Source organism: Lycium ferocissimum, chromosome 1, assembly GCF_029784015.1.
Source record: "Lycium ferocissimum isolate CSIRO_LF1 chromosome 1, AGI_CSIRO_Lferr_CH_V1, whole genome shotgun sequence".
Classification (NCBI taxonomy): Eukaryota; Viridiplantae; Streptophyta; class Magnoliopsida; order Solanales; family Solanaceae; genus Lycium; species Lycium ferocissimum.
The window spans coordinates 48,134,604-48,150,632 of NC_081342.1; the positions used below are offsets into that span (position 1 = coordinate 48,134,604).

Here is a 16,029-nt window from a genome sequence, read left to right on the forward strand (position 1 = left end):
AAGGAGAAAGAGAGCGTACCTGAAAAGCTTGAAGGAGAAGAGAGGCAAAAAAAAACCCTAGCCGTTGTTTTCATTTAAGTCTTCAACTTTTAATTGCTTTTTTTTTTTTTTTAAATACCCACTGTCGCCTCACCACAAGTGGCGCCTCGCCTCGGCGCCATTAGCGCCTTTTGCTCGCCTTTTGAAGGTGAGCTCGCCACAGACCTAAAAGGCGGCCTCGCCACGCCTCGCCACGCCTCTCGCCTTTCACAACACTGGTCTTATCATAGGGGGCATAAATCATATTTCATGTTTATTAGAAAAAGTACATTCAAACAACCAAATATTAGTTGCAAAAACTATAACCAAACACAACTCCAACTTCAAAAATTCCAAATAAAGTGAAAAAGTATTTGGTTTCTATGGCCAAATGCCTACTTATACTTTTTTTTTGATAAGGTAAATAATTTTATTGACAATTGGAGAAACTCCGTATACAAGCCATATACCAAAGAAGAGAACCTACATCAAAATATGGTTCTCAAGAAAAGAGGTCCAATCCTCTATACATATAGGGACCTCGTAAGTACACTAACGCCTACTTATACTAATAGTAGGATGTAGAGATTTGGGGACAAGGGTGGTTTCTTGGTGATATTTGAGTATTGAAGGTTGCTAATAATGTTAATATTTTGATTGAAAATCAATAGCTAAAAAGTCAATGACGTAAGTCATTTTCCCTGGTTTTCTATAAAATGTTTTTATTTAGAAGCATTTTGATTAATCATCAACGAAAATATTTTAGTCTATACCAAACACATGACATACTGCAGTATCAGTTAAATAATTGTACTACTTAAATGTTTTTACTGTATTTCCTCTAAATGAGATGAACAGAGGATATTGGGTTGTAGAGATGCTCATTGGAGCTGCAAGTAAGGTGGTTGGTCTTTAATCGTGTTATACATGAGATGCATCTGCACATTTCTAAGGTTTTAATGTTGTAATTGAGCAGTTCAAGAACTCTTTCATTGTATCTTTCTAAAGATTCTACTGTAACTTGTCTTCAGGCATGGTTTCTGGATCAGTTTGGCGTGCTTCATGATGGGAAACAACCTTATCCTGGTGCCATTTCGACATGTACGTTTTAACATTTGAAATTTTGGTAATCTTGTCTATATATACTTTCAGTTGTTCCTTACCGTTTTAGTTTTTCCTTAGTGGGTAACTGATGATGTTAAGCAGTGGAAAAGTTGGCAACTTCTGGTGCAAAGATGGTAATCATTAGTAATTCATCGAGAAGAGCATCTATAACCCTGGAAAAATTGAGGAGCCTTGGATTTGATCCATCACTCTTTATTGGTGCCATCACCAGTGGGGAATTAACACATCAGTATCTTCAAAGGTTACCATATTCTTACTTTTAAGTAGATACTGGACAACTGATTCAATTTGGGATTTATTCAGTAGCATAAGACGCCTGCCTGTAAATTTCTGTGTGATAATTTCTTTACTTTCTATTGATCATCATTTTGGGAGTTTTTTAATAGCATATCTGCTGCATGTAGATATCTTTTACGAGAATCTCTTTGCTTTCTGTTGATCTTTATAAATATAACTTCAAACAACTAAGATTTTGGAATGTGAAATTTACAAGGTATGTTTTTCCCATCTATGTAAGTGATTGTGTTTCTTTACATTTGATTATGGGCAGGAGAGATGATGCTTGGTTTGCCTCCCTAGGAAGATCATGTATCCACATGACTTGGAGTGACAGGGGTGCTATATCTCTTCAGGTATATAAAGCTTTGTGAGTTCCTTAGAATAATATCCAAGAGGTTGAAGAGTTTTACATCGCTCTCTCCTGTTTGAATGTTGTCTTTTTCAACTAAGTGGCACTCCTCTTTTTACTTTAGGGTCTCGGACTAGAAGTTGTAGAAAAGGTTCAGGAAGCCGATTTTATTTTGGCTCACGGAACTGAAGCCTTGGGGCTTTCATCTGGTGCTGCACTTCCCATGAATCTTGATGACCTTGGGAAGATACTGGAGCAGTGTGCTGCTAAGAAAATTCCCATGGTAGTAGCAAATCCTGATTTTGTAACTGTTGAAGCTAGGGCTCTGCGTGTTATGCCTGGTAAGGATCATGCTTTAGACGGTTGAGTTACTTTATACTAGAGGGCACATGTCTTGATAACAAAAGGCATTCAAAATTGATGTTAGCATTCAGTTTTTCTATTAAACTGTTAGCTTGTTTCTTAATGTTCCGCTAACTCTAACACCGACTGATTTCATGCATTTCTTTTAAATACATTATGGCCTGCCACCTTGTACCTTGTCTTTCTCCAACTCTAGATTCAAGACTGAGATCCTTCTCTTGGATTTATTTTCAGGAACATTGGCAGCCACATATGAAAAACTTGGCGGTGAAGTAAAATGGATGGGTAAACCTGATAAGGTGAACTGTGACCAATATATGCTTTCCTATTTTCTTCTAAGATACTTGCTGTGTTTATCTGTTCTATAAGTTTAGAAATCGAGTGAGAGAATTCATAGAAAAACTTTTTTAGTAAAGGAAATGAGCGCAAGACGTAGGAAAATGAAAGCAATATAAGACCAGTTCATCAAGTTGCATTTCTTCTTTGTTTCTAAGGTTTTACAAATTGTCATTTCTTGTGAACCTATTTACTGGTGGTGGCTGTAAGATTTATGGTTCTTCATCTTGTCAATCTATGATCTTAAAATTGATCATTCTTTTTAATAAGGTCCTATGATCTTAACCTGATTTTCCTTGAATTGGTGGAATAACATGAAAGCAGTTCTTATGCTGATGTATATGATCATTTGGCTGTCTGATCTTTAATGTCACAATGAAAATCTTCTTCTGAACATCATTGAACATTCTTATGACTCCTTGTTGCAGATAATATACAATTCAGCTATGGAAATGGCTGCTGCGGATGCCTCCGATTGTGTTGCCATAGGGGACTCCCTCCACCATGATATCAAAGGTGCAAATGCAGCTGGAATTGCATCAGCATTTATTACTGGTGGAATCCATGCTACTGAACTTGGACTTAACAAATTTGGAGAGGTCGCAGATGATAATTCTGTACACGCTCTTGCCTTGAAAAACAATGCCTATCCTACATATGTGCTCCCTTCATTTACATGGTGAAGAATGTACTATTTGGGCAAGCCTAGAATTTTGCATTGATGTAGCCAATTACCTATTAATGCTATTCACTTTGTACCTCTTTTTTATTCGATTGGATGGTTTGGTTGACCATCTGTTTTTTCTGAATTGGTTTTTCCATTAACCATCCGTTTTATCTCGGCGGGAATTAAAGATGAGAAATGACTTTATTAGTGGAAGTAGGGAAAACAAGTTCCACAAGAGGCATTCCACATGTCCTCCCCAACCTCCAACACACCTCATCTTCACTCTCGCCCCCGTAGCATCAATCCCCACCATCCCAACCTCTCATAATATTTGTCTAGATTATATACAAATGTGTTTAGGATAAATTTTTTTGTATGTACCGAACACAACGTGATAATATAGTAAAGAAATCCTCTGCCAGTGCAGCTTTATTTTCTTTAACAACATTCAAGGTTCTACTCTAAACCCTGTTGTGCAAGTTTACCTTTTTCTGTAGCCATGTAAAAGAACTCTTGAGTCGTGCAATGCGGGCATTATTCCTCTGTTTGAAAGAACAAACACCAATGGTACATAATCAATAGAAGTGTTCCAAGTGGCAAAATATTATAAGCAATTTTTTTTTTTTTAAAGTTGCATGTCATGCTAACTACAGGTTGTATCTTGTTTATTCAATCTTCTGCATATAGTCTCTTGAACGTCTTGGAAAACAAACTAAACAATAACACCAAGCATGCATGACTGAGTGTATCCTTGTTTGTATACTTTCATCGTTTTTCAACATTAATTCATTAGTTACAAATTGTGTTGAATTACTTTTTCTGATAAAGATGTTGTGAAGTAATTTAATTTTTTTTTGGCTTGATCAATCCTAAGAACAAAACAGTGAATCAACTACCCCTGCTTATCTATAGTTCACAGACGGAGAAAGAAAACGTTCGTTTCATCCGGATAAAAGAGGGAGTAGTGGTTTTCATATAAACTGCTTTTATTAACCATATGTGGTAACTTCCCTTATCCTTTTGTAACTTCTCTCACCTCTATCTCGTCTAAACGGGTCGGTCCACATGGGCCACCCGCGACTTGAAAAAAAAATCTTTAAATTTTTCATGTAATTTATGCCAAAGGTAAGTAACTTATATGGTTTGGATAAAGATTTTAAGTTAGTACATGTCCAACACCTGCTAACTTGAATATATATCTACCCTTTTCAGGATACATGTTTAAGCTATAAATACCCGCAATCCCAATTCTTGATGGTTTGCTGTTGGATTTGTTGATTTTATTATTAATTCACTCATGTTTTTCTCGTGTTATTTTTCCAACTTCTTTAGATTTCTAAAATAATATCCTCGACTTTTAGCATATAATTCTTCCGTAGTTAGGCATGTAGAATCACCTGAAAGCTATAGTTAGAGAAAAAATGATCGTTGAACTGGGATAGAATCTATGATGTTTATCTGGTGGAATCAACATATATTCTCTCCGCACCTCACTCCACATAAGTGAGATGGGAATTGTGAATATATGCACCATCCTTTTTTTTTAGTATCATCTTCAACAGTAACTCTAGTGTACTAAATATTATCTTTTCTTTATTTATTCTTGATTTCTGGACGTAATTGAGACAACAAAACAATGCAACGACCCGTTAGGTCGTTTTGACTGTTAGGACCCCTTCTTCTCTATTTTGAGATTTCTGGTAGGTTCATGGGGTGTTTTATGACTTGCGGGTAAGGGTGGCACGGGTTCTCGAGTGCGCTTCAGAACGTTATAACTAAAACTTGAAGTTTAAAAAATTAAGAGTTGACCAAAGTTCAAGATATGACTAAACAAGTTCGGATTCGTGAATTAAAGTTATTATAGGTTCATATAATGATTTCCTTTATGAAAAAGTTACACATAAAAAAAATAAAAAAAAAATTATTGATTTGAAGCCGACAATGACAACAGCGCGAGGGCTTGCTTCTTCCCAACTCTACCTTTAAGTTAGCGTAAAAGTGTCTTTTTATATAAACCCAACAAATTCTTATCTTTTCTCCAATGTGGGACATACCTTGCATAAATTCCTATTCACACCACAAGACCCAAGACAGAGATTTCTAGCTGCAGAATCTGATGATATTTCTTCTGCCTGGTTCTATTCTTTAGCAACTGCAAGTCTGCATCCCAGGCAACCACTGACGTTCGATGAAAATGGATATGAACGTCATCAAGACAAGTATCTGTTCAAAAATAAATTTCCATTTCACTCATGACGTTTTAGGGGAAAAAAGAAGAAAGAATTCCTTTAAGTGGCGGTTCTTTATTCCAGGTGTTTTAGGTCAAAAGATGCCTTTCAGGTCACCTGATGAGATTCTTTTTCAGTACTGCATTTTAAAGCACATATGAACGCTCACTCGTTTCCATATTTGAAATGAAAGAGCCAGCTGGTGCAAGCGTCGATGAAATGGTTGTTGAAATTGGTGCAGATATGTTAGAGGTCAGTAGGAAAGGGACTTCTCGACGAAACTCACAGCTGCTCGTTAAACGTAAGAAGTCCAGGCTTGAAGACACAGTGTGGGATGAAGTTAGCAACAAAGTGAAAGATGAAGACTGGTTCATACATGAAGAAATTGTTGAGGAATCCATATCTAACAAGTTAAATTTGTGGACAGTTTTGCAATTGGTGAGTCTCATGTTGGATCTGGTGGCATTAGCCTGTACCTTCTCAGTTTCTAAACTGGAAAAACTAACACTATGGGATCTTCCATTGTGGAAGTGGGAAATCTTCTTATCAGTGATCATATCTGGCCATTTACTCTGCGGTTGGGCAGTACGAGTTTTAGTTTTCTGTATCGAACGTGGTTTTTTACAGAAGCTGAGGGTTCTTTACTTTGTGTATGGACTCAAAAAGGCTTTTCAGAATTGCATGTGGGTAGTTCTAATTGTGATTGCTTGGCATTTCTTGGTAGTGGAGAAGATGGTTTACGAGAGGGAAAGCAAAGTATTACGATATCTAACGAAAAGTCTGCTCTGCATCTTGGTGGCTTCCTTGATCTGGTTCATCAAGGTAATTATTGTTAAGATCCTTGCTTCATCCTTTCACAATAAGAAGTTTTTTAAAAGAATCACAGACTATCTCATCAAGCAGTATGTGATAAAAAGCCTATCCGACTCCCTAATAGGTGGAAATAGTAGTGTGTCTGAAAAGGCCAAGACTACTAGTTACTTCCCCTGGGGATTTGCAAGAAAGAAGAAACAGTCAAGTAATTGTTTACATGAATGGAGTAGGAGCTATATGTCTAACTTGGGAAAGAAGAGTGTTAAGAGGCTAGTTCAAGGAAGGCTCATCCCCACTCTTTCAACTATGGACGAAGACTTACCTGATTTAAGTGATGAAGAGGATGAGGAATCATCTTGTAGCTATGCCAAAAAGCTAGCTCGGAAGATATTCAAGAAAGTCGCTAAGGGATCTGAGTAAGTTTAAATTTGTATGATTACATATCTACATGCATGCATATCTCTCTTCCTAGGTTGTTAACTAGACCTGGATACACGGATTAACGTTTTACACAAGTACTAGAATGCTTAAGCTTTTTGTACTCCAACATACCTTTCAATCCTGATGGTGTAAACCGGAGCAAGCCTTCTGTGGCCCCTCCTCCGTCCATGGTCCACCATCTTAATTGAACATGAAGTAAGACACAGTGGTGATGACGAATAATTGTGCATGTAAATATACATTTACTTTGTCTTAGAACATATGCAGTGAGAGACATGTACGAAAGATAAATAAATGAGTAAGAAAAATGCTTACTTGAACCAGATAGGGCTGCAAATTGTCCAGGCTCTTAATGTGCTCCTTCTATGGTAAAATTTATGTTTAGCTGTTAAGACTTCATCTTGTTTTTCTCACTGAACTTTCCATGCCAAAAAGGAGTATTCGACTGGACGATCTAAAATGCTTTGTGGCACAAGAAAAAGCCTTGAAGAGCATTGATCTCTTTGAAGGAATAGAAGAAGAAGCAAGTATCAATCAACAATCTTTCATCAACTGGATGGTGAGTTCTAGTTTTCTGAAGCAAATGAAAAAAAAATATCATTTTACTCAACCAGAATCTCCCTATTAGTTTTACATTAGAGTTGTTGGATTGATCCTCGATGCTTTCCATTTTAAGGTTGAGGCTTTCAAGGAAAGGAGATATATTCTATTGTCTCTAAATGATGCAAAAACTGCAGTGGAGGAACTCCATCGTTTGATGAACGTTCTTGTGACCCTGCTCATATTGATCCTCTGGCTTTTCCTATTTGAGATTCAAATAGGTCATCTTCTCGTGCTTGTGAGCTCCCAGCTGCTCGTGATGGGATTCATCTTTGGAAACACCTGCAGGACAGTATTTGAGGCGATCATATTTCTGTTTATAATGCACCCATTTGACGTGGGTGATCGTTGTGAAGTAGATGGAGTGCAGGCAAGCGTCATCTTTATTGCCTCACATCATTTTGTGTACATTTGAGATCTAAATTTATACCTAGCTTACCTCCTTGATTATTTTGTCTAAATACAGATGGTTGTGGAGGAGGTGAATATTCTAACAACTGTATTCGAGAGATACGACTTTCAAAAGGTTACATATCCTAACTACATTCTAGCTACAAAAGCCATAGGTAACTATAACCGTAGTGATGATATGGTTGATCAAATTGAATTCTCTCTGCATATTTCTACTCCCTGGGAAAAGATTGACGCTATGAAGGAAAAGATAAAGAGGTATGTGGATAAAGTTCATATGTGTTTTGCTACTGTCTCTGTAGCTTCAAGGCAGTGGTGGATCTAGACTAGATGTAGCGGTTTGACAGAATCCACTGCGTTTAGATATAAAATTGGCACGTATATAAAGCTGTAAACCCATTGGCTGAAGGACTGAGCAATATGGTATCTGACTCATTGTTTCTTTGGCTACTGTTTTATGAAACAGGTATATAGAGAGTGAGCATAAGTATTGGTACTCTAAGCCAGTAATTGTTGTAAAGGATGTACAAGATATGAACAGATTAATAATGACAGTTTGGCCACGGCACAAAATGAACTATCAAGACATGGTGCAGAGATGGACTAGAAGATCCTCATTGATTGATGGAATGATCAATATTTTCCGGGAGCTAAATATCGAATATCGGATGCTGCCTCTTGAAGTTAACGTCCGAAGCCTGCCTGGGACAACATCAGACATGTTTACTTCAAATTGGAGTACTTGTTGACATGCACCATAATACAAAGTTAAAATGTCCCTATGGTGCACACTCCTGCAATTGTATAAGGCGGGACACTGTTTAAAGCATGAAACTTTTCACAAGGAAGAAGATGATAAGTAGCAGTAATGCCTGTTTCTAAATAAGATATAACCGGGGATGCTTCTGGTTATTCATGAACTCATACAAATGCTTTCTAGTGGCCCTACTTCTCTGTAATAATTAAAATTCATAATGGGAAAAAGAAGTATTAGACAATGATCTGCAGGAAATGCTAAACTTCTTTTGACACTACTTTATAGAACATAATTTGCGTGTTGATTAATGAGTATTGTAGTTACAAATTAACATAAGCATTCAAATGTGATCATTGCACCAAGGTAGAAAGAAATGGAGTAATATGGCTTTCTTCTGTCAGTCATCTTGGTTGGGTTTTAGTAGCAAGGTGTGATCGTCATTTTCTCTATACACTCCATATCCTTATTCCTTACATGACTTCTAGGTAATTCGCCAAGCATAACACTGTCCACGTGTCTTTACACATTTTATGCTTCAAGCTTCTATTGCAATTTTCTGATTTCTGCATCTGCTACTCTCTTCTTCCCCGGCGCAGGCAAAATCATTTATGAGCATGAACCTTTATTACCCTTAAGGCGTTGATCAGATAAGACATTCTAAAATGAGTTTCCTACAGTTTACTTTCTTAATGAGGAATGTTTGCAATACCACTGCCATAACAACGAGGACAAAATTGAGAAGAATTAGATCTTTGTTACAAACAGTAGAAGTTTAAAACATGTCCCCTTCGTATGATCCAAATGAGATGTAGTTGGCAACATATCATTGATAAGTACAAAAAGCTTCCATTCAAAACATTCTTTGCAAGAGAAAATGGAATGCCTAATCTGCCCAGTGGCATTACGAACATGTAAAGCCTTAGTTTCCGTAGCCAGTACCACCAATCCCTTGACACAACTCCAAATGTATGCTGCTACCTAACTATAATGTATTTACCTGTCCCATGCTGGCAACTACAAGCAGGCCATAGGAACTTATATATCCATTTTCCAATAAAATTTTCATTATATAAAATGGGTATCTACCACTAAACTTGTAAACCGGGGGGGAACAATGAAGCAAGATTAGCACATTTCCCCTGCAACCATGTCAGCCGTATCCTGCTGCTGTTAAGACAAATGAACATCTCCCTTAGACTGGGATTGTCGAATAAATCCAAAGCTGCATAGTAAAGATTGTCCGGAACGCCTTCTATCTCATCCAAAGCTTTGATACATTTACGGACTGTAAAGCTTCCATCAACTTGAGGCATTGCAACTGTCTGAAACTTTGAAGCAGCAATCATCTCCCGCATCGCTTCTGCCATAGCATCAATTATCTCTTTATCCTCGCAGTTCTGGCCTGCAGCAGGAACCATCTCTGATGGACACTTTCTCTTTTTACCAGCTACAGTCCTTGCAGTTTGTTGTGAAGTAGAAGCACTGTGTAAAGGTGTTGATGATGAAGGATTTACAGAAGCCAAGTTGCCATTTTCTTTAAATGAGGTATCTATCCCGGCAGATTTGTCCAGCCCTGCATAGTGACTTGATTGGGCGTACTTCCCATCAGCACCCGAGTCAGCAAATATTGTGCACAGCTGCTCATAGATAGGGCACTCCTTGGTTTTGCTTGATTCAGGCTTAGGCTGAGCCTGTTTTCCATGAATCTGTTAGGAAAATTAATTGAAAATACTAGCATATATAGAAGAGGAGAGACTGAGAAATACCCCAATGTCTTCCCATAGGTCAAAACCAATGTAGCAAGATTCATCCAAAGCATCATTTTGATCAGAAGCAGATTTAAGGTTGTAGTAACGAGTGCGCAACACATCAAGGTGCTTTCTTAGTTGGTTGTTATTGAAATGAAGATTTGTCTGTCTATTAAATTCATCACGTATATAATTCCAAGTTTTCTTATCAAAGACATTGTTCGGCCGGTTCCCCAGCTTAATCTGCTCAACAACAAGGTCAGCAAAAACCATGTCCAGGGAGGGTGTCCATCTTGTTCTCAAGCGTTCTTGTTTCTGTTGCATTTCATTAGCTTCGGAATCCATCTGTAGTGTCATGGACAGCATTTTAAGTGGGAACCTATTAATAACCAACATATAAACAAATTCCTCGGATAAAGCTACAACCATTAGGTATGGAATATATGCAACAGTAAGGCAAATTATGCTTTGCATGTGTACCACAGTAATGTCAAGTATCATATCAATTGCCTGGGCAACGAGCCAAGCCGGCTCAGGGCTCGCCTAGCCTGTATTTTAGCTCAGCTCAGTTTCGGTCAAACTTTGGCTTGGCTCGGATAAACTGGATTGAAGCTCGAGCTTGGTAGAGCAGGCTCAGCTCATATCGGTGGCACAAAATGTAATTAACATTTAAAATTTAAATGAAAGGAATTAAAGAAATTTAATATTGTCCAAATTTTTTGAATTTATAGTTGCTTTATTTTTAATTATTTTTTTTTCCAAAAGCTCTATTCTACATTTTAATATTAAGTTAACATCATTTGAGTTCTAATCTTAACTAATAATGTACATTTTTCAATCACACTTGAATGCAATCACCAATTTAAGCGTAATGCTTATTTTAATCAATCAATTTATTATGATTTAATTTTTTCCTATTGATGTAGCACAACGTGAAACTAAACATTAAAAAGCCTATTCAGGCTTGGCTCGAGCTCAGGCTCAGCTCGATTAGGTTTTGTTAAAAGCTCGGTTGAGCTCTGGCTCGGTTGGGTTTGGCTAGCTCGGCTAAACGCCCAGGCCAACATCCAATTCAAAAGGGTTAAATTTCAAACTTGCAGAATAACATACAAATCAACAACTAGACCGATATGTATATTGAATAAAACTTCATCATCCAAACTAACTAAAAAGAAGTAAACACATTTTAGTAGATCTTACTGGCCGCAACAACAATACCTACGTCACCCACAACGAAAGATGTCTTTAATATTGACGGGGACTGAATGAACAGAATTTGAAAAAAAAACAAAAACTAGGATATGCTGGAAGGAAGAAGTCAATAACAGGTCCAATGCTGGTTCATAATCAACTGCAATTACTCATATCAAGGATCTTCATGTAGTTTTTCACCTCGTTCCATTCTAGTTTGAGACCACCTTTATAGCTCATTTGGCACTTTAGTTTCCTTAGGCTCGTTTGGCAAGGGAAAGCACTCTTATTTTTCCTTATTCAGAAGTCCGGAAACAATAAAAGCAACTTCATAATTGTTTCAGGATCATTTCCTAGAAAATGATCTGAAGACTGAATCAAATATTCAAATGCAAAAGGAAAGAAGTAGTTCGACTTATTCTGGAAGCACTAAAACACAAGTCTTCTATTTGCACATTAATGAGTGTGCTTATCATATCCATTTGGGCCACAATGTAATCAAAAGAAAATTCTAGTTAAAGAGCAGGATTGCCATGTTGCACCTCTGTTCTAGTGGTACTGCCTACTCATCTCAAAAGGAACTCAACTACAAAAGGCGTTCTCTCACTGTATACAAATCACCGTCCAGTCCAATTGATTAATCCTCGCAACGTAACATTGGAGATATCTAATTCTTATGTGAAAACTGACAGCAGAAAGATCCTGAACCATGGTATCCCCTAACAGTAAACAGCAATAATAAGGATTTTTATGATATGGAAATTAAAAGTGGTCATGAAAATCCTTATATGAGAATAATGACACGGAGTGAGTTGAAAGTTCATATAAGTTAATTTATACATGAAACTACATCTGCATGCACCAACAACAACATACCCAGTGTAATTCCACAAGTGGGATTTGGGGAGGGTAGGATGTAAGAAGACCTTACCCCTACCTTTGTGGGGTAGCAAGACCGTTTCCAATTGACTCTCGTCTCAAAAGAAAAAGAATTCGAAGCAGGGTTGAAAGAAAAAGAATATGATAGCAAAATAGCAAGATACAAAGTAAATGAAGCAACAGATAGCTAAGTTGCTCGGGCTCGGGTGATGGTATCCGCGGTACAAGTACGGATCCGAGTGTCGGATTCGGCAAAATCTAAATTTTTAAATTCAGGGTGTGGATCCAGGTATGGATACGGGTGCAGGGATTTGGCTAAGAAAATTTAAAATCATAAAAATAGAGCTATAAAGAACACGACCCCTTGAATTCTTGATTTTTCTCTGTTCGGCCTGAAACATAAAGCGACGAATATGAGACAAAAGGACTATAATATTGAAGGCATGTCATTTCCCATGTCTTAAATCTGTTTCATCTTTCATTTTGAGAAATCAAAATCTCAATTTTCCCCTCAAATTTGTCCATGGACTCTGGTCAACGTATCCGAAGTTGGTTGACCGTATCCGAGATGTATCCCCGCACCCGCACCCGCACCGGTCCCATGTCGAGACAGGTGCGGCATAAAAAACGAAGAGTCCGCGCAACTTAAACAGATAGCTAAGTTACACGGACTCGGGTGCGGGTGTCCGATACGGGTGCGGATCCTTCATGATCTAAATTTTAAGATTCGGGGATACGAATCCAGTTATGGATACGGGTGCGGGGATTCGGCTAAAAAAAATCAAATATCTAAAAATAGAGTTATTAAATATAAATTATGGAATATTATGTGGAAAACTTGAGGAAAAAATATTGATCAAAGGGGAGAATCCCAAAAGGAGATAAAAGGAAACAGAGTGACATAGAAATTTTTAAATACAAGGTATTCCATTTTCTTCAATTTCACCTTAGCTTTAGTTTTGATTAAAGAAATCATTGAATATGTCCAGAATTTCTACGTCGATTTTGGTCAAAGTATCCAAAATCGGTTGACCAGATCGGGTACGGATCCCACACCCACACCCACACCCATGTCGTGTCGACACCGGTGCAACACCGCAAATGAAGAGTCCGAGTAACATAGACAGATAGTAATACACAATGAAGAATAAGAAACTACTCAATTACTAACTTAGACCCCGGCCTCTCCCACCTAAAAAGCAACACACTTGGCTACCTACTAAACTTATACCTTAATCCTCGGCCTCAATACCTTCCTATCTAGGGTCATGTCCGTAGTAAGCCGAAGCTGTGTCATGTCCTGTCTAATCACCTCCCCCAGTTCTTCTACTGCCTACCTCTACCTCTGAATGCACCGAGGTGTGTATGTCAAACCAATTGAAACCAAATGGAGACTTCTTCTTCCCAGATTCAAGAAACTGTTCTATATCTTTAATATTATGTGCATTTTGAGAGTCATTCTCCATACAACTAAAAACAATGATGGGAAGCAAGTAAAAAGATAAGAAGTGAGGAAGAACACGAACAGTCTATGCATGTAACAATGGTCTGTGACACCAGAATTTTTCCCCTATGAATGACAAAAGCAAATTTTGTCGTCCCGCTAACAGAAAAAATCAACATGTGCCACCGCCACCCTTTGAAGTTTGAACGCACCTCATATTCACCCCAACGCTTACCCACCTCTACACCACCCACCCACCCACCACTCTCAATTCCTTTTAGTAGACAAGGAATTTTGCTTTCACTTTGTGCAAAATGTATAAATCACTTCCATGGAACATCAAAACAAAACATTAGTAGTAAGAATCTACAGTAATAGTTAGAACTACGATCAACCAATCAACCAGGTGAACCGGACATATAAATTCACTGTATTGACAGCAATTAAATGGAAATGTAGCATAAGATATAGAAAAAAAAAAGTGAAAAGACTAAAGAGGTATAAACTTGAGGAAAAAACAAAAGATATGCTTAGTGGAAGCTGTTGTGTAATCAAAAGGAAAAAGTTACCGCTGATAATGGATTTATCGGCCACGGCAAAGCGACGCTCCTCGTCGCCCTAACCCTCACGCCCGAAATTCTCACTCTATTGTATTTGTACACAACAAAACACAAACATTATATTTTCATTTATTCTATACACAAAAGATTAAAAATACCCTTAAACTATGTCAAATTGAATAAAAATATCCTCTCTTAATACTTTGGTTCAACAATGCCCTTATTATTACTTAATTGGGTCAAAAGTATCATTTCCTAATAAACATATATTTTTTTTAAATGTGTTTAACTAATAAAAAAGTGGGAAGTAATATTTTTTTGGTCTTAATATGGTTTGATCAATTAAAATAGAATAACACCATATACTTCTTTATCTGACAATATATATATATATATATATATATATATATATATATATATATATATATATATATATATATATATATATATATATAAACCCCATCATTAATTTTCATTTAGATAACAATAAAATTATTTTTCCTAGTAAAATAGGAAATATTTTGTTTCTTAATCTTTTCCGAATTGAAGCCGGATAAGCATTTGCTAATATAATCCCTTTTAAAGTTACAACAATCTTAATACCATAAAACACGAATATATTACATTGCTTCAAATCACAAAATATCTTTAAAATATCGTTGATGAAATTATTGTTGACCTTTTTTTATTTTAACTTTAAAACTAAGGATTATATTATCAAATGCTTACCCTATTTCAATTTGGAAAAGATTAAGATTATTAATTTTTTCTATTATATTAGGAAAAAGAATTTTATCGATATCTAAATGAGAATAGATAACGTTTGTTCAAGATTCAATTTTTATGGGGTATTTTTCAGATCAATGCTAATGGTTGAGTGTTTGTGTTGTTTTATATTTTGGCATTTTGAAGAAAGATGTTGGAAGAACTCGTCACCAATAATTCAGTGTATGTGATCTTTTTTTTCTTTTTTTTTCTTTCTCCTATTGCTAGACATTTAAAAAAAAAAAAAAAAAAAGATGTTGAAAGAACTTATCATCAGCACTTTAGTGTATGTGATCTATTCTTCATCTTCTTCTTTCGACTATTGTTTTGACAATTCCTTTTGCTGTCTTTTGAATTTTTGGGTTTTATTACTTTTTCAAATTAGTGCTTCGTTTGGTATTTAAAATGCAGTTGTGCTTTAGAAGATTTGCTAACACTATGACTGACTAACTCATTCTTTATTTAGATATTGGGGAACAACTTATTTTGTTTATCTTACTTAGTTTTGTCCCTTTAATTCATTGTATGTTCTGTTTAAACTTTAGTTTGGTTAAGTTTTTGAAAGCATTTAACTTCAAAGCGTGAATAAATCTGTTTTAGTTTATTTGACTTTTTTTTTTTTTTGAATTTTTTGGGAAATTAAATCTGGAGTTTTGAATGTTAATTTAAAACTATCAGCATCAGTTAGCTATCACCATTGAATCTTACTTGAGTTTCATTATGAAACTCTTCCCCCTTCCTTAACAGACTGAAGAGAGTTATCTGTTTGTCTGAAATTGATACATGAGTTTAAGCTTTCAAAATCAGTGATTTACTTTAATATTTAATGCACGAACTAGGACTTATAGAATGCTATTTGAGTGTTGGCTTAACGATAGTTTATTCCCTTTTCATTGATCCTTTCTCTTTCCTTTTCTTGTATGCATGAACCAGGTCCACACGGACTTCAATCTCTTGCATTTGGTGTTGGGCTAAGCCCAACATAGTTTTTTCTCATCAAATCCAACCCCCTGTCAGATGAACATAAATAGGAGGTTGGGCTTGCAGCCCAGCGA

General features: G+C 36.5%; 2 protein-coding genes across 4 annotated transcripts; one reads left to right on the forward strand and one right to left on the reverse strand.

The window, feature by feature from the left end:
* Positions 1–4,942: 4,942 nt before the first annotated feature.
* Positions 4,943–8,807, forward strand: LOC132054943 (mechanosensitive ion channel protein 6-like). 2 transcript variants are annotated; one of them, XM_059446874.1, is made up of 5 exons: positions 4,943–6,594; positions 7,055–7,178; positions 7,296–7,589; positions 7,686–7,745; positions 8,097–8,253. In XM_059446874.1, the coding sequence occupies exons 1-5, from the start codon at positions 5,552–5,554 to the stop codon at positions 8,109–8,111; spliced, it is 1,536 nt and encodes a 511-aa protein (XP_059302857.1). In that variant the 5' UTR covers positions 4,943–5,551; the 3' UTR covers positions 8,112–8,253. The 2 variants fall into 2 exon arrangements, with proteins under 2 accessions (XP_059302857.1, XP_059302856.1); XM_059446873.1 differs by having other exon boundaries at positions 4,979–6,594; positions 7,686–7,888; positions 8,097–8,807.
* A 373-nt stretch (positions 8,808–9,180) lies between these two features.
* LOC132054968 (L10-interacting MYB domain-containing protein-like) lies at positions 9,181–14,374 on the reverse strand. Of its 2 annotated transcripts, none has more exons than XM_059446875.1 (3): positions 14,219–14,374; positions 10,154–10,514; positions 9,181–10,078 (listed from the first exon to the last, which is right to left on the reverse strand). In XM_059446875.1, exons 2-3 carry the CDS (start codon positions 10,499–10,501, stop codon positions 9,476–9,478), a joined length of 951 nt encoding a protein of 316 aa, XP_059302858.1. In that variant the 5' UTR covers positions 10,502–10,514; positions 14,219–14,374; the 3' UTR covers positions 9,181–9,475. The 2 variants fall into 2 exon arrangements, with proteins under 2 accessions (XP_059302858.1, XP_059302860.1); XM_059446877.1 differs by having other exon boundaries at positions 10,154–10,480; positions 14,219–14,366.
* Between the last annotated feature and the right edge of the window lie 1,655 nt (positions 14,375–16,029).